At 41.0% G+C, this 19,067-nt stretch overlaps 1 protein-coding gene across 2 annotated transcripts in view; it reads left to right on the top strand.

Moving 5' to 3' along the window:
- The first annotated feature begins 63 nt into the window (after positions 1-63).
- BAIAP2L1 (BAR/IMD domain containing adaptor protein 2 like 1) overlaps positions 64-19,067 on the top strand; it is a 92,843-nt gene continuing 73,839 nt past the window's right edge. For both annotated transcript variants that reach the window (XM_040455873.1, XM_040455872.1), the window contains exon 1: positions 64-387. In XM_040455873.1, the coding sequence (XP_040311807.1) occupies positions 337-387 (51 nt within the window). In that variant the 5' untranslated portion in view covers positions 64-336. The remainder of the gene's footprint in view (positions 388-19,067) is intronic.

Here is a 19,067-nt window from a genome sequence, read left to right as displayed (position 1 = left end):
CGTCCGCCTCAGGTGGAGCCGCCCCGCCCACTCCGGCCCCGCCTACCCCTCCCGCCTCAGGTGGGGCCACCCTGCCAGCTCGCCTCGCCTCGCCCCGCCGCGTCAGGCCGCGTCTCCTCAGTTCTTCACGGGCTGCGGCGGCGGCGGCGGCGGCGCCGCTACAACTTTTGACATTTTGGCGGCGGAGGAGCGCGCCGGCACTGCGGGACCGACGGCTGTGGCAGCGGCCGACCTTCGAGGGCCCCTCAGCCGCACCGGCGCTCCCGCCGCCCAGGGTCGGGCGGCCACGAGGTCCCGCCGCGTCGTCCCGCGTCGCCCCGCCGGGCGGCTGCAGCCATGTCGCGGGGGCCGGAGGAGGTGAACCGGCTCACGGAGAACACCTACCGGGTAAGCGGGTCCAGGACGGTCCCGGGGCCTCGCCGTTCGAGGGCGGGAAGCCCGGGGCCCGGGAAGGCACGGGCTGGGAGCTCGAGGCCGGGGAAGCGGGGAGGCCCCGCGGCGGCTCGCGGTCGTCGCCCGGGGAAAGGTCGGGGCGAGGAGGGGACTTGACGCGGGAACACCCTCCCCCTCCCGGCGCTGTGACGCCCTGCTAGCCACACGTTTCACAGCCAGACGTGGGGGTGAGGGGAGAGTGTCCCGCCCCTGGGGGGCCGCTGCGCCCGGGCTCTCGGGGGCCCGGGAGCAGCGCCACTTTCCTGCCTGCGAGGAGGTGGGCGAGCGGCGCGCTGTGCTCGGGCCGCGCCAGGTGCGTCCGGGGGGCGCCGCGGGCTCGGGGACCCTGCCTCGCGCGGCGCCGCATTCCGCTGGGCGATTGTCCCGGGAGGCGACCGGGGTCCCAGGACCCCTCCCCCCGGCCGCCCCCGAGGTTCTAATGAAAATGGACCTTACCTGAAGGAATGCGTTGACGGTCACGCTCTTAACTTGTCTTTATTATGAAAGCGTTTTTTTTTCCCAGAAGCAGACACAGATTTGGGATTAGTGGCCAGTTTAGTACGTTTAAGTGCTTGTAAAAGAATTCCAGTTGAAATAAGATACGTGCTTAATCATCTGCTATTAATAGACTACCAAACAACTTCTGTTTTAATTCAAAATTCAAGTTCTCTAAATTCATTTGTAGCCATTTTTAAGGCCCAACTTTTGGTCACTTTTATAGACTTTTTTTTTTTTTAGCCCTAAAATTTAGTCTCTAGGGTTGAAAGGTCTGAGTGAATTCTTGAAATCAGAGGAGTTCATTGACTTTTATAGGAAAGGAATAAAGAAGAGTGAAAATATAGTCGTCATCTGTCTTTTGAGTTCAAAATAATTGATTCCCTTCTTCTGAATACACAAATAGGTAACGTGAATTATATTTTCTAGAAAGTTATGCTAGACGCAGTGGACACAGCATTTTTGGTCTCAGTAGTAACTGTTTCCTTGACACAAGGCAGTTTTTAGAAATCGCAGAAACTTGAATGTTAACGTTTTACATTTGTATTGAGATTGTTAATATTTAAGTGATCCTGAAGGTGGTGGGGCTGGCAGTGTGGGGTATTGACGGTGCGTAAATAAAACATTCTTACTCTAAGACCCGCGGGATTGGAGCCACTCCTGCGAGCGTCAGTTAAGGAAAAACCCAGCGCAATTGAGGAATGCGGATCATTGCAGATATCAGGCAGTCTGAGTGTCCACTGGGGCACGAAAACACCGTGAACACCCAAGTTCCTATCTTCCTGCCTCCAGGAAGACAGGCACATAGATCTTTCCAATCTGGGATGAGAGATCAGTTTGAGACAGGCAATCAGATGCTCCGAAGTAACTCTGTTTTTTCTCCCACTTTTTCCTTTCACTTTTAGCAATGACTCAGTGGAGGGGCTGTGCTCAAGTGAGTTGTAGTGTCACAAATGCCAACCCCAGAGAACTGGGGCAGGATGCAAGAAGTTTGGATTTCATTGTTTGGGTGCTACATCTTTGTAGACATGAGGCAGTGTAAATCATTCTCATACTTTGAAAAGTTGTAATACCCTGAACATCAGAGACCAGTTACTTATGGCTTTCCATTCCCAAGTGTCTTAAAACACGTTGAAAGCTCACAAATGTTTGTTGATTGACTTTCTTAAAAAAAATTTTTTTTTTTAACATTTATTTATTTTCAAGAGACAGAGACAGAATGCGAGTCGGGGAGGGGCAGAGAGAGAGGGAGACACAGAATCTGAAGCAGGCTCCAGGCTTGGAGCTGCCAGCACCGAGCCCGATGAGGGGCTCGAACCCACCAACCGTGAGATCGTGCCCTGAACTGAAGCTGGATGCCCAGCTGACTGAGCCACCCAGGTGCCCCTGTTGATTGACTTTAATACCCATTTTTCCGTTAATGTTTTGGTGTCGTGTTTTTTATGTTGAATGGTGGTAAAAGAATTTACAGCTCCAGACAGCAAGTTTATATATAGTCTAGGAGGGGAATGCTGCTGGCTCATGCTTGGGCTATGGTGGAAATGCATAGTGAAATTTTACATTTGCAGGTCTGGTTGAAAGCCTGCAATCCTGCCCCACCTCCTCATTGAGTTCTTCCCCACGCCACCCCTGATGACCAACACTGAAAACAATTTAAGCTTAATATGGTAAAAATCTGGCAGTGTTGATGATTCTAGTTTTTTTTTTTGTTTTGTTTTTTTAAGAGATTTCCTTTACGTTACCTAACAATCTACACTGTTTAACTAATGGAAACATAACCTAACCAGGTGCAGTTACAAAAGCCACCTGCAAATGAGATTTAATGGCTTGCAGCTAGTATGGATTTTAGATTTTTTTTTTTTAAATACTCAAATTTCTCCAGCTTTGGAATAAAGGAATAAAATCTTTAGAGAAAGTGGGGGATTATAAAGTAGTGTGACTCTCTGTATGCAGTATTAAGTATCTTTCAGTATTTATTTACATATTTACTGGGTTTTCTAAAATGTATACTTAGACAAAAGATTATTCCAGACCTATGCTGAATCCCAGGAGGGTGTGTGTTTTACAACTTCACAAACAAATGGTATGATAATAAGCCCCAAAATGTCAAGCAAGGTTACTGTTGCTAATTAGAGTTCCCAAAGATCCCTCCCCTTCTCCACATAGTATGCCCATAATTTGCCCTCAGTGCTTGCTTGTGATTTTGTGTGATTTTCTGATGAGTACATGCTTTAGTGGTACCAGGAAGAAAATACATTTCAAAAAAAACCTTTAATTAATAGTAACCACAACCTTCCTAGAAGTTAGAACTGTTAAAGCAGTAGGAAGTTGAGGAGGGGTGGGTGTGATGTCATCCAGGGGTGTCATACCTGCATTAATCTTGCTAAGCAGCAGTGAAGGGGGGGAAGTGTTACTTAAAAAGAGGGTGGGAGGGAAGGGACACATAAGTCTTTGTTTAAATGTCCCGGTTCAGAGAGGCCTGCTCAAACCACTCTTTAAAATTGTAGACAACACCATCCGTCTCCCAATCCCACCTAACTTTACCTTTCCCATGAAGTGCTTACTACCTTAGGATATTCTACACAACATATTTATTTCATTCGTTTATCTCTCATCCCCCTCTAACTAAAATGTGAGCTCCCAAAGGAAAGCGCTTGGCTTTGTTATATTCTGAACACTTCTTGTCATGTAGTAGGCATGAGGGTTTGTTGATTATGTGAACATTTATTTGATTTACTTAGTAAACACCTATACTAGGCCCCCTACCCCCCTTGACACTTTCCATAAAGCATTTGTTTCATTTAAGTATACATCAGCCTTCGAGGTGGATATGGATTTTGTTTACTGTTAAGAAACTGAGGCTGACAGTCTAGGGGTGACCAGCATCCACATGCCATTTACCCAGCCAGCCTCCATTCCTCTCCTTTGGGTATAGTGGTTTAGTTTCTAGTGGCCAACAAACGCACAAATCAAATGCCTTTTCATAATTTGGTGACCTAAGATGTCACCAAAGTTTTCTGCCATTTTGTTCATCATCTTTGTTTTTAAAAAAAATTTTTTTAATTTATTTTTGAGAGACAGAGACAGAACGTGAGTTGGGGAGGGGCAGAGAGAAAGGGAGACACGGAATCCAAAGCAGGCTCCAGGCTCTGAGCTGGCAGCACAAAGCCCGATGTGGGGCTCGAACCCACAAACCTTGAGATCATGCCCTGAGCCCAAGTCAGATGCTTAATTGACTGAGCCACCCAGGTGCCGCTCATCATCTCTGTTTTGAATAAAAATTTGTTCAATAAGAAAATGAGGTTCTTTTATCAGGTGTATATACTAGGTTTTGTCTGTTTAATGGTTTTTTATTTTCTGGACTTGGGTTTAATTGGGACGTGTAAGTGAAAGTCCCTACCTGGTTGGCTTCCAGAGTGGCCTGTGGTGTATGGGTCTAGCTCATGTGTTTATTGCTGTAGTTATCTGTATACACTATTTGATATCTTCATCTGTTCCTGTAATGCTTTCTTCAGGTATGCTGAAGATAAAATGGGATTTGCAGGAGCCCAGACAGCTTGCTCTTGGCTCCATGATGACTATAAAAGTAGGCAGTAAGAATCAGGTGCCAGGTAGCAGCCGAAAGCGTTGCCAGGTGTCAGTATTAAACTGAACAGCCTGGTATTGTAGCTTTTTGTCCAGTGAAGTGAAAATACAAAGCCAAACCATGGTTGTCTTTTTTTGTCATAACATTTTTCCTGATTGGAAGGAGGTTTTAGAACTATATTAACATTATTGCTATGTAGACAGAGCAGTGTCCTTTATTATGAAGCTTGGAAGGCTGGGACCCTTGGCCAGGGGATGCCATTCACAAGTTTCAGGTTGCTTTTGAATTAAAATTTGTGACATTATGCCAGTATTGGGCATTAATTCTTGCTTGGCACTTCTGTTGTATTGAGCCACAGGCAGGCCTGCAGGGGAAACCTAATGTGCATGGAATGTCAACAAATTGGATTTTTGGTTTTATCACCAGTCCACATGGCTATTTATTCTGTAATTTAAAAGCAAAAATTATTGTAAAAGTTGTATAAACATTGATTTAACTTATCTGTTGACATTTGCAGGTATATTTTTTATTTCCTAAACTTTTTATTGAACTGTAATACATGTGTTGAAAGGTGTGCTTTGGTGTAAATAGCTCATAAAACCATCACGAAGTGAACACATGAGTATAACTAGCACCCAGATCAAGATGCAGACCATGCCCAGCCCCCCTTGAAGGCCCTTTCACGCCCCCTTCCCTCTGTGCTCCCTCCAAGATAACTTCCTTAACTTCTACCAGCACTGATTAGTTTAGCCCATTTTGTCTTCTTTCACCCAGTGTGTTTGTAAGATATGCCCATGGCGGAGTAATTGTAATTAGTTCATTCTTTTTACTGTGTAGTATTGCACTGTGTGAATGTATCAAGATTTATCTATTCTCCTGAGGGGCGTTTGGATTGTTTTCCAACTACTCCAGGGTATTATGAATAGTGCTGCTATGAACATTCTAATACATGTCTAATGGCCATAGGCCCTCATTTCTCTTGGATATATACATGGGAGTAGAATTGCTGAGTTATAAAGTATTTGAATATTTAGCATTGGTAGAAACCACCAAGCAGTTTTCCGAAGTGGTTGTACCAGAGTTCCAGTAGCTCATCCTTGGCAACAGTTGATATTTTCTTTGCCTTTAATTTTGGCCACCCTGATGGGTGTATGCAAATAAAATGTTAAAATTCAAAACAAAACCATTTGCTCCAAGTTTGCGGGTTGGATGTCTGCAGCCGAAGCAGAAGCCTGACTCCCTAGGAGATTTTTAATGTCAGAAAGTAGAACTGAGGACCTAGGGAATGTGGATCTGAGAGAGGGCCATACAACTGTGGTATTGAGTAGAGTAAAACATAAATTTATTAGGCTATAAAACTATCATAGTTGCGCACATCAAAAAGTTTTATTTCATAAGGGGTTTTGAGGGCATAGGTGAGCCATGTTTCAACAAACTTTCCGAATGCTGGAAGAGGGGGTGCAGAGTTATGATTAATTGAATTTTCATGCTAATTTGAGGGTTTTTCTTTTAAGTTTTAATGTTTTCTATTTATTTTTGAGAGAGAAACAGAGCATGAGCGGGGGGGGGGGGGGGGCGCAGAGAGGGAGAGGGAGACACAGAATCCAAAGCAGGCTCCAGGCTGTCATCACAGTGCCTGACGCAGGGCCCGAACCTAGGAACCATGAGATCATGACCTGAGCCAAAGTCAGATGCTTAGCTGACTGAGCCACCCAGGTGCCCTGTTATTATGAGTGTTAATGAGAGTAGCTTTTGTTTTTGTGTAACTTTTCTTGAAAATGTACCTACTTTACTATTATAGGTGCAATAGACTAGTTTTTACTTTTTATTTTTTTATTTTAGAGAGCATGCAAGTAGGGGAGAGGGGCAGAGGGAGGGAAAGAGAATCTTAAGCAAGCTCCATGCTCAGCTCAGAGCCCCATGTGGGTCTCCATCCCACGACCCTGGGATCGTGACCTGAGTTGAAATTAAGAGTCAAATGCTCACCTGACTGAGCCACCCAGGCGTCCCTAGACTAGTTTTTAAAAAAGAATTTCAGTGAGTTACAGTAGGAGGTTTGAAGACTAGGACTTTCTAAAGGAAATGACACTTTTAATTTGAGTCTTTTTCCCCCACCTGGTTTGTTCATGCGTGAGAACAAGTCCCCCAAATCATACTTCTCAGCATTTCCCACATTCATATTTTATTTATTTATGTGTATGTGTTGGCTTTAATTTCAGAGGCTTCTTAAAGCTGTATTTTTCAGGGGCGCCTGGGTGGCGCAGTCGGTTAAGCGTCCGACTTCAGCCAGGTCACGATCTCGCGGTCCGTGAGTTCGAGCCCCGCGTCGGGCTCTGGGCTGATGGCTCAGAGCCTGGAGCCTGTTTCCGATTCTGTGTCTCCCTCTCTCTCTGCCCCTCCCCCGTTCATGCTCGGTCTCTCTCTGTCCCCCAAAAAATAAAATAAACGTTGAAAAAAAAATTAAAAAAAAAAACAAAAACAAAAAAAAGCTGTATTTTTCAGATACTAGAAAATTTCCAAGATTTCTGTGAGGATTCACACTGGAAGTAAAAGTCACCTGGGATCCCACAACGCAGAGATAACATTGTCCACTCTCACTGTCACTCTTTTCAATATTTTCCAGTCCATCTTGGTGTCAGTATTCTATGCCTCACCAGTTTGATGACTCCACAGTACTCCATTCTTCAACAATTTATCGATCCAGTCCCCTTTTACTGGACATAAGATTGTTGCCAGCACTTTGCTGTTAAAGCACTGTAGCAAGTATCATTGTAGGTAAAGCTTTGCACAAATCTGTGATGTTTTCCTTAAGCTGAACGCCCAGAAGGGAGTTGTGGGTCAAAGGTTAGGTACATTTTAAAGCATATTTGCTACACATTGCAAAATGCCCTCCAGAAGAACATGCCCCAAGTTGTGCTTAATCTGATTGTTTGAGAATGCACCTTCCTTAACCCTAACCAATTAAGTAGGTCTTTTGAAGTCACTTCCTTTTTTATAACCTATACAGGGTTTTTGCTTTTTGCTTTTAGTAAGTCCAGTATAGCTATAATGTATAGTAGCTTATGGACATTGGCCAGGACGAGACCTGAGATTTCATGTCTTCCACTATTGGGTATAATTTCCCCAATTAACTTTGTACTTATAGATGTGTACAGAATAATTACATCTCTGTGGCTCTTCAAGCCTGTGTACTTTTGTTCTTATTTTCCTCAGCCTTGATTTTATATTTCTATTTATGTTTTCCAAAACTTGAGTCTGTTTTTCAGGTTTATTATTTTAGGGACTGGGTTCTGGTTTTAGGAGCTGCCTCAAATCTTTGTGGCTAAAGGTGAGACTTGTGTAAATGAGATAAAAAGTTGCTGGTTCCTCTTTCAAAAGTAAATTAAAAATATTACCAGCACATGTTCCCAATCCAGGGAGCAAAACAAATGAGCACCCCTCAGAGATCTGATTGCTCACAGCCTTGTAAAGCTACATATGCTTGAAGTAGAACAGCCTGTGGGTGAAGATACCCTCAGATTTGTTGCTTACACTTTTTATTTATATGGGGATTAGAGATTAAAAAGTCCTTAAGCCATAGCAATTTCTTCACCAAAAATACCCAAGTATAGTTGAGGTTAAACTCTAGGGCAGGGGGAGGGAGATTTTTACTTATCACTTACACTCTACCTTCTAGAGTGTTTATATTTTCTTTACATGAGTAGATTACTTTTATAATTTTAAGCTTAAAACAGAAATTGACATACCATTTTCATGGGTGAAGAGTTTTTGAAAACTAAGCTAAAATGTGCCATTTTCTACCTCTGTTTTGGAAATTAGCCTTTCATAGGTAAACCTAGTTTAAAGTCTCATCGTTTTTCTTTTAATTACTACTTATGGGAGTATATTTTTAACGTTTACTAACCTGAGACATGAGGGCAACAGAAAAAGAATTCAGCAAAACTGAGAACCCCAAATTCCAGTTCTTACAACTATCTGTAAGCATCTTATGTCTGATGTTGCAAGCAGCTGATCCCTTTCAAGGTGCAGCTGTAGCCTTGAAAGGTATGAAAGCTGTAATAAGGACGAGAAAAGGTGCAAAAGTGGTAATAACCTGTCAAAAGTAAGTAGGGATAAAAGTTCAGATGATTAGAAACACATTGTTAGAATAACAAACATGAAAAAGGTTGGAGTTGGTGGTCAGATCTCAGATGACAAGTCTGACTACTAGTCACCGAAAGTGTGTCTCTTTGGACTTGAAGATGGAACAGCTCCATCCTGAGTTAGGAGGGAAGCCCCTGCCTGTGTGCAGGAGGCAAGAGGTGTGCAGGACACAACCCTGCTCACCTTCATATTCTTACCAGGTACACATGTCTGAGACCTAAGCTAGTAGAACAGTCTGTTTCTGACTACAGAGAAAAGAAAATCAGGAAAATCACAATGATAATTCCTTTTATTTAAGCACTGTGCTGTATGTATGTATATATCTTGCATGTTTTACTGACTAAGCCAGCCAGGCACTCCTGTATATCTATCTATCTGTATCTATCTATGTTTTCTTTAATATTAATGGATTTAATTGACCAAATGGTATATTTTATCATGGGCTTCATCTTCTATTTGAAGAAGCTTAAGGTACAGGACACCAACTGTGTCTGACAGTAGAATATATTTCTAAATGTGTAAAGACACTTAAAAACATTTTTTTAATGTTTATTTCTGAGAGAGAGAGAGAGACAGAGACAGAGACAGACCATGAGCCAGGGAGAGTGCAGAGAGAGGGAGACACAGAATCCCAAGCAGGCTCCAGGCTCTGAGCTGTCAGCACAGAGTCCGATGGGGGCTCAAACCCACAAATCTCAAGTATCATGACCTGAGCCGAAGTCAGATGCTTAAGGGACTGAGCCGCCCAGGCTCCCCTAAACACACTTTAAACATGCAAGACATTGTTCTATTAGGACATGCAGTCCAATTGTTTCACTCTTTGAGAAGACAGCTTGATATTCAGCTAACGCACCCATTTGCCTTATCCCAGATTTTTATATGTACTTAATGTCATGTTACTCCATTTGACCTCATGCTTCAGTTTTCTCATCTGTAAATAAGGATGATAATAGTACCTACCTCATGTGGTTATTGTGCAGACTGAACATTGTAATACAGAAAGCTTTTAGAACAGTGTTGTTAGTAGCAGTAGCATATATTTACTGGAGTCTTATCACTATAAGAGCATTGATTTTCATCTATTTTGTTTACTGCTTATCTCCAGTATCTAGTAGAGTGACTGACACATAGGCAGAGCTGAGTAAATATTTGATAAAAGAATAGTGTTGAAATTATTGGTACAAATTTTTCTGTCAGTGAGCTATATACTTCTTGAGGGTTTTGTTTTGTTTTGTTTTATTTTTTAACCTCCTATTGTGCTGGTGCATGGTAAGAACTCAAAACAATTTTTGAATAAATACTGAAGACCTATGCTTATCATGCAGTTGTAGCTAAAATCCTCACTTTGGGGGCCAGTGGGACTGAGATAGCCCTGGTAATAATAGCTACAATGTTTTGAGCATCTGTTATGTATGTGCCAAGCTTATTACCTACATTCACTCTTCACCTGTTTTCTTAGGCACCACAGTTGTGCCAAGCACTATGGTTACCACTAGGACCCACAATGAAGATAAAAAGTCTGTGCTTTTCTAGAGTTTATAGCTTATGACAGGTCAACAGTGCCAAGGTTTTAGTCTCTCCAGCATTTCAGCTCTACCTTGGTTTGCCCAGTATCATCAATTCTGTTTCCTTGTTCCTTCCCCACCCTCTCTCCCAGCGAGGTCCTGCCTCTACCAGTTCAATTCTTTTGACTTTGTTTTGTTTTGGTATTGGAAGAAAGGAAAAAAATAAATGCATGTGTGGATTAAGTTCAAGAGGAGGGTTTTTTTTAATTTTTTTTAACGTTTATTTATTTTTGAGAGAGAGAGAGTACAAACGGAAGAGGGGCAGAGAGAGAAGGAGACACAGAATCCGAAGCAGGCTCCAGGCTCTGATCTGTCAGCACAGAGCCTGATGTGGGGCTCGAACTCACGAACCGTGAAACCATGACCTGAGCCAAAGTCGGATGCTTAACCGACTGAGCCACCCAGGTGCCCCATCAAGAGGAGTTTTTAAGGCAAGCTTTAAGAAGTCTTGGAAAGTTGGGTTTAAGAGAGAAGTAGATGAGAAACAAAATGAAAAAATTAGAAGTTTTGATTCCCCTCACTGTTATCTGAGAACTACATGTAATGAATTTGAACTATTTGTTTTTTAATTTTTTTTAACATTGTATTTTTGAGAGAGAGAGAGACCACAAGCAGGGGAGGGGCAGAGAGAGAGTGGGAGAGAGAGAGGGAGACACAGAATCCAAAACAGGCTGCAGGCTCTAAGCTGATGCAGGGATCGAACCCATGAACCATGAGATCATGACCTGAGACTAAGTCAGACGCTCAACAGACTGAGCCACCCAGTCGCCCCTGAACTATTTGTTTTTTAAATATTTATTTTGAGAGAGAGAGAGAGAGTGTGTGTGTGTGTGTGTGTGTGTGTGTGTGCGCACGCACATACACAAGAAGAGGGGCAGAGAGAGAGGAAGAGAGAGAATCCCAAGTAGGCTCTGTCGGGGCTCCATCTCCTGAACTGTGAGATCATGACCTGAACCGAATCAAGAGTCAGATGCTTAACTGAGCCACTCGGGTGCCCCAAACTTGAACTGTTTTTAAATTATTTTAGGTTTTTGAACAATATTTCTCAGATTGCAAGGGCTGCAGTTTTAATGCAAAACAGAATGATCCATCTCACAGGGTCTGGGTGAGGGAAATTCAACTAGAATTATTCCAGATACAATGTAAGAGTAGCATTTAGAAAGAACTAGCAAACTAAAAAGAGAATGTCACTTGCTGTATGAAATCAGCAATTTACTTTGATCTAGTAAAGTTCCTGTAACCTATTGAGTACTTAAGACTTTCTAAACAAATGTGACTCAGCCCATGAGAAATTCTTTCCTGTAAATTCATTGCTTGATTTTTACTCCATGATACACCTTTTCAAAAACAATAAGTAGGCAGGTAAGAACACTTAACCAAACAGTCTAGTGTGCTCTCTAGCCTTCAAAGTATATATCTGTTGACAGCTATTTTAAACCCAGTAAGTTAATCATTACTGTTTCCTTATTATATACCGTTTATCTGTGATAAAGTTGTATATTTCTAAGTGATATTCAAATAATATTAAAGATGTCTGCATTTCTTATTTTCACATGTCAATCTGAATTGCCTTGGTGTTTTTTTGATACCTAATCGGTCTCCCTATTAGATCATGTGTTTTCAAGGGCAACACATGTGTTGGACACATCTGTGTGTCCAGCATAGGACTGAGTTCATTGTAAGTATATAATAAAGATTCAACACATGTATAGTTGTTTCAAAGACCCAAACACGAGAAGGACTTTAAAGAGTTAGTGGAACGAAGCCTAAGTACATGTTATCTTGTACTTGCCATGATACCCTTCCTGCCCCCCACCATAGGAAAGTACCAGAAGAGAGGCCCATTTTCAGATTCCGATTGAGAGTTATGTAATAGTCATCTTGGTACCGTGGCTATAGGGAGGATTGTGTTTCCATTCTTTGAAACAAGAACATGGACCTCTGTGAACCAAGCAAAAATGGATCCTGATTTCATTCACTTCAGTCTCCCAGGTACTACTCTCTCGCACGTGTAAGGTCCAAAAGTTGCTTGGATTCTCGGGCATGGTCCCCAGGTCCCCTGTCAACTGAAGCCAGTGTGGGCCAGACATTGTTACAGTGTCTGATAGGTTGCTCATTGCCAAGGCTAGGAATGTGTGCTTTCATTCCTGGAAACTTTCTTGGCACTGCCAAGAAATCCAAAACTATATGCAGTTATAGCACCGGTTGGACCTTGGACCCAGGATAATCATCTGCACTTAAACTATAAGGAAAGGTGGTTTCAAATAATTCTAGGTAAATGTAAAACTTTTGTTTAGTATTTAAAATAGAATGAAACTTTGCAGTGTTGAAAGGATTCAGGACATTACTTTTTCTTAAAGTTGTTTTATCAAGGATGGTTATGAACTCAAATTGCCCTCCACACATAAACAAAACAGTTGAATACCTAAATTCTTATACGAAATTACTGGGTGGGATAGCTCTGGGACTTACTTTTCATGATAGGCTTGATAAACTCATCAAAAAGTTTGAACAGTTATAGAACACACTTCTTACTTTCTCCCACCAGTGTAGGATCTTTTTGTTTTGCTTAACTGTGCTTTTGCTTCAGAACAATTCTTGCTGTCTAAATGAGTAGTGAATAGAGAAAGTGGTGTTTGTCAGAGAAATCTGTTTCTTTAACAATGAACTGAAAGGTCATGGAGATGTGATTGCTTCTAGTAGTGTATCTTAAGAGGGAACAATACATAATTTTCTGGATGATCACACCGGTTCTCATCTCTTGGTTGGTTGGGTCTTAAGGAGCTCTAATAGGTGCTCTCAAAACAGTCCGAGAATATTCTTCCGGGAGAAGATAAGCCCAAAGAGATGGCCTGGTGCTTTGCTTATCTCTGGCCCATTAGCTTTTCTTGTTCAGGTCATGTTGCAAGGGATGGAGCCTTGTAACCTTGGGGGTTTCATGGCTTCATTTCTAGCATGCCCTTTGCACTCTGAAGGACTGCTTTTACAGAAATACTTATAAACCAAAGTCTGGATTATGGATGAAGAAAGGAAAGGAAGAGTGAAGGCAAAGCAACGTTTAAATCCTAGCAGAACTTTCATAGGGAATTTTCTCTGTGTGCTAAAGATTTCCTATGAAACTACCCTTACAGGAGGACACAGAAAAGACTTTTCTTTGCCTGGAGAAACATTTGCGAAACTCCTTCCCCAATCATAGCTGGAAAGATAGCTGCTAATCCAGCAGGAGATTTATCTCAAAATAGCTGGGTTATCTTTTTCTAGTAATGGGTCTAATTGATTTTCACTCTAGGAAGGGAAGTTGCTGCTGACAGCTACATGGGTATAAGTGCTTAGAGGCCAGTAGCACTTTTCTGGGTGGTTCTGGACCAGTGTTCACAAAGTGGATGCACCTCAGTACATCTGGCTCTCTGTGGACAGGCTAGTTAGAAACAACCAAGGAGTGAGTGGACACATAGCTTTGTGGCATTCCGTAGCATTAAGGATTTAAAGCATGAGCCCTTAATAGCCTGGAACATTATGTTTTTGTTATTACTCTTCCTTTAAAAAAAGAAAACAAACAACTTAATCTAAGTGTTATTTATAAAGTATAAAATTCACTCATTGTAAATGTAGAATTCAGTGATTTTTTTTTTTTTGGTGAATTTAGTAAATTTATAGAATTTGCAACCATCGCCACAATCCAATTTTAAACATTTTATTCATCACCCCCAGAAGGTCGTTTGTGACCATTGCCATCATTCCTCCTTCTCATCCCCAGCCCCAGACAACCTCTAATATGTTTTTTGTCTCTATAGATTTGTCTTACTAGATATTTCACATAAACCGAGTCCTATAACATATGGTCTTTTGTGACTTGGTTTTTTCCACTTAGCATGATGTCGCTACATGTTATAGTGTGTTTTGGTGCTTTATTTCTTTTTATGGCTTAATAATATTCCATTTGTGGATGTACCATGTTTGTTTATCTGTTCACCAGTTGGACATTTGGGGTATTTCTTGCAAGGTACTTTTTTAAGGGCCACATTACTGCTTAATACTTAAAAAGTAATTTAAAAATCAACTTGGAGAAACATAAGTTTGGGAAGTCAGAATTCACAAGGGAAGCCCTGGCATTTTCAGATTTTGTAAGCCTGCTATGACTTAGTAGTGTAGGGCAGAGCCTTACAGCTTTTGTGACCTTCAGTTGGAGCTGTTACTTTGAGCTAATGAAGGTGCAGGCAGTGTATTACCTCACACCTGATTTTCACAACTAATTGGCCCACTGGGTCATTGTGTCTGTTGCAGTATGTTCAGATGAACTGAGGGCATATTGTGTAGCTGATTCATCCATGAGCACATATATCTCTTATATAACAACAACAACAACAACAACAATCAAAAACTGCTGTTGATGAGTACATTTTGGACATTAGATGGTCCAGGCACTGTTCTTGATGCTACAGATCTCCCTTGGCCTTAATTTACATGCATTTCCTACTAAGGAAACAGTAAATAGATTGGTAATATCATGTGAGTTAGTGAACAGCCTTTTGAAGGAAGAGAAGCAAGGAACGGAGCCAGAGAGAGAAGGAAAATAGAGGTGCTACCAGACATGGTGGGAGGCAAGTGGAGGAGAGTGTCTCTGAGAGGATTGGCGCTGAGAACTGGTAGACATGTATCTAGGAAGAGAGCCTTCAGGCAGGAGAGCAAGTACAAAATAGCTATGGTGGGAATGGGTTTGGTGTGTTCAGATAACAGCCTGGAGGTCGTTGTGCCTGGAGCACAGTGATTGGGGGCAGGGAAGGGGGTGGCCAGAGCCAAACCTGCTTAATTATATGAAGTATCCAGGCTTTTGGTGCCCTACCCTGCTGTTAAATGGATAAACTCTCTGATGACCTTAAATCTATGTAGACCTGAGAGTTGAGGATGAAACCATTGCAATATACTAGTTAACTACCTTTCATTGTTTCTCCTCTCCTGCTCGGATAGTTCGAGTTATGGGTACTTTTTTATTGCTGACAGGGGAGGCAGTTAAAGTTCTTTTTAAAAAGGTACTGTTTGCAGGGCACCTGGGTGGCTCAGTTGGTTGAGTTTCTGACTTCAGCTCACATCATGATCTCACGGTTCGTGAGTTTGAGCCCCACGTTGCGCTCTGCTTACAGCTCAGAACTTGGAGCCTGCTTTGGATTCTGTCTGTCCGTCTGTCTGTCTGTCTCTCTCTCTCTCTCTCTGTCTCTCTCTCTCTCTGCCTCTCCCCTGCTCACACTTTGTTTCTCTCTTTCAAAAATAAATAAACATTAAAAAAAAATTTAAAGTTACTGTTTTTCACTCATCAGGTAGGAAAAAACTGTGGCAACACTAAGTGTTGGTGAGTGTGTGGTAAGATAGTACTTTCATACAGTGGTTGTGGGACCACCCATTGCTACAGCCGCTTTCTCTAAAGTATATTGTGGTATATAACAAAATTGAGAAATCTGTCACATACTCTATGCCTCAGCAATTCTGTTTCTAGGTAATTTCTTACCTGTGTGTACAAGGAGACATGTACAGTCCCTTGCCACATACTTCATATTAGCCAAAACTCATAAGCCCATCTAAATGCTACTCAGTAGAGGAAATAAATTGGCTTACTTGATTGTGAGGGCTGGGAAGTCTGAAATCTGTAGTGTAGGCAAGCAGAATATCGTCTTCCTCAGGAAGACCTTAGTTTTATTCTTGAAGGCTTTTCGAGTGATTAAGGGAAGCCTACCCTGATAATTGAGGATAGTACTTAAACTGGTTGTAGATGTTAACCATATCCATAGAATTCCTTCACAGCAACACCTAAATTAGTACCTAATTTACTGACTGTTATGCAGACACCTAAAACTAACAATCACAATGGGATACCATGCAGACTTAAAGTAGTAGAATAAACTCAGTCAATATGTAACCAGGTGGGCAGGTCTCAGGAACATAACATTGAATTAAAAAAAAAAAAAAAGTAAGAGTGAAATGTATTATGATACCATTTATTTTATCAAAATGTACAAAACAAAATTATGTATCAGTCAGGACTAAATATATGTATATGTAAAAGTATAAAATATGAGTTAGAAAACTAACAGCATTCTTAATTGATGGTTCCCTCTGGGGAGAAGAAAGTAAAGAGATACAAGATTTGGCTGGGGTGGTTAAAAACATCCTGTGGTTTTGTAATATTTTAATTCCTTTACACTAAAGAAAATCAGTATGATAGTATCAACCATTATTCTTGTGAGGACTGTAGGTAGTTGAGGAGTCTTTTTCTTTACTTTTTTTTTTTTCTTAAGGGAAAGAAAAGAAGGTCAAATATTTGTTTGCCCGGGTAGAGTTGGTCAATATTGGTTTAATTCTCCTGCTATTAGAATATTTTATTAATAAAAAATCAGGAGTAATATCACAAGAAATCCTCTAAAAAGAAAAAGAAAACATTGTAGTCTCCCATAATTTCTCACACTAAAATAATGCTCTGTTATACAACCATTTTCAGCTTATACGATTGCACAATTCACTTCGAGGAATTGTATTGAGACCTGAGGGGTGAGCGCAAAGGTTAGCAGGGAGGCTGCCTGGGCCTGACCTTTGCGATCTTCAGCAAAGTTTTTATTTTATTTATTTAGTTTTAAATATTTATTTATTTATTTTGAGTGAGAGAGAATCCCAAGCAGGCCCAACACGGGGCTCGATCCCATGAACCCAAACCGTGAAATATGACATGACCCAAGCTGAAATCAAGAATGGACGTTTAACTGACTGAGTCATGCAGGCACCCCTTCAGCAAGGTTTTTAAATTTAGCATCTCAAAGCTTTGGTGTGTCATCCATAAAATGATGATAATAATAATCATGTTGTTAGGATCTAATGAACCAGCCCATGTAAAACATGGGCACAGAGCCTGAAATATAGTAGCACTCCATAAATGCCAAATTTATCTCACCTAGGAAAAAAAGAATAAAATATTCTCAACTGAATAGAAGAAATAACAACACCTTCGATTTCCTTTGTATCCCACACTTTTCTAGAGTATTTTATATTCATGGTCTCTCTCATCCTGATGTGACCCTTCAAGGTAGAATAGCCAGTATCATTTATTTTCATATTACAGAGAGGAACTCCGGTATCTGGAGACATCTGTGGAAATGGGAATGTTCATCCACTTGAAGAGTTGACTAATATTTTAGAGCTTTTGTCTTGCAATATTAATTATTACAATTGATTCAGTGTGCACTAAGTACCAGGTGCTTGGAAGAGCACATAAGTGTTGCATAAATACTGCTTAATATCTCATTGAATCTTCATACTCCTCATGAAGTCCAAATTATCATTATTTCCATTTTATAGAAGAGAAGATTGAGGGGCGCCTGGGTAGCTCAGTCGGTTGGGCGTCCGACTTCAGCTCAGGTCATGATCTTGCAGTTCGTGGGTTCGAGCCCCGTGTCGGGCTGTGGGCTGACAGCTCAGAGCCTGGAACCTGTTTCAGATTCTGTGTCTCCCTCTCTCTCTGACCTTCCCCCGTTCATGCTCTGTCTCTCTCTGTCTCAAAAATAAATAAACGTTAAAAAAAAAAAAAAGAAGAGGAGATTGAGCCTTGGCGAGGTGGTGATGTGATTTCCCCAATTTTTTTTTTCAGTTTTTTCTCATCCAGCGTTAACCGGGCCCATTGCTACTGGAATGCATGTTACAAATTATAGATAATACAAATCGATAGATAATGCAAGTTAGAAGCTAGTAGCATAGATAGATAATACAGACTGAAGGGGAACAAAAACACTATTCATGTTTGGTAGGAAGCATTTCTGTGTTTTACATATTTGAATCTTGACTATTTTTGCTGTAACTTAATACTTCAAACAGAATATCTCCGTTGTCTTATTTTCCTTTACTTGGCTTGTGCTCCCCATTGAAGATGGATATGAAAACATGACTCTTCTGACCATCTGTTAGTCTATAAGCAGCTGCTTTTTTGCCAAATTTACTCACTAATATCTTCCCTAAAGGCAGGGGACATAATCAAATACTGATGTTAGGCCAGGAATGGTGGCTTCCAACAACACAAGGAAGGGATAAGTAAAATTTTCTACAAATGATGTCTATCTAGAAGTATTCTCAAACAGTTAATCCTTATTAACAGATAATCTTGTCACATGAAATGAGAATGTGCCTTAATTAGTTTAAGCATTTGTGACATTACTGGATTAATTTGTATGAGATTATATAAAATGGCATTGAAACTTTCAAGGGTAAATATGTTACCTGAAGAACATTATAAAACTCCCTATTTACCTAGAGATTCTTAAATCACTTTTAAAAGCTTATTCCAGTGTAAATATTACCCACAATTTTCAACTGAGAAAAATAAAGCACTGAAATATCAAATAATTTGTCCTTGGTCATGTAGAGAATTGGAAAAAGAAACGTAAACTAATTCTTAGAAATTTAAAGTCAGCTCAGTTTATCTGGCTAGTCAAAATTGAATTAATGTATGCTTCATTGTCTTTAGTTCCATGTTGGTAAAGGTAATTGTTTTTGTTTTTTTTTTTTTAATGAAGGAAAAATCTAAATGGTGAGGAAGTTAAAACCTTCATAAGATTATATAATTCATTTTAAAATTATGATCTGTAGCTCCACAGTAGGCAGAGGAAATGCATGAGATAAATGGGCCAGCTAGAAATCTGGTGGAAAGTGTGTGGTTTATTCCTCAGCATTTTATTTGGAACAGCTAACCATTAATTCTCCAATGCTGCTTATTGAACTTTTGTGCTAGAACCAACTCCTCTTCCTGAGACTCAGTCCAAGTAGAACAGTGATATTGCCAGTTATTTTAGCTTAGACTATCCATATTGCTC

This window comes from Herpailurus yagouaroundi, unplaced genomic scaffold (assembly GCF_014898765.1).
Source record: "Herpailurus yagouaroundi ecotype Mexico unplaced genomic scaffold, PumYag 216, whole genome shotgun sequence".
NCBI classification, from domain to species: Eukaryota; Metazoa; Chordata; class Mammalia; order Carnivora; family Felidae; genus Herpailurus; species Herpailurus yagouaroundi.
This window is presented reverse-complemented; position numbering and strand designations above follow the sequence as displayed.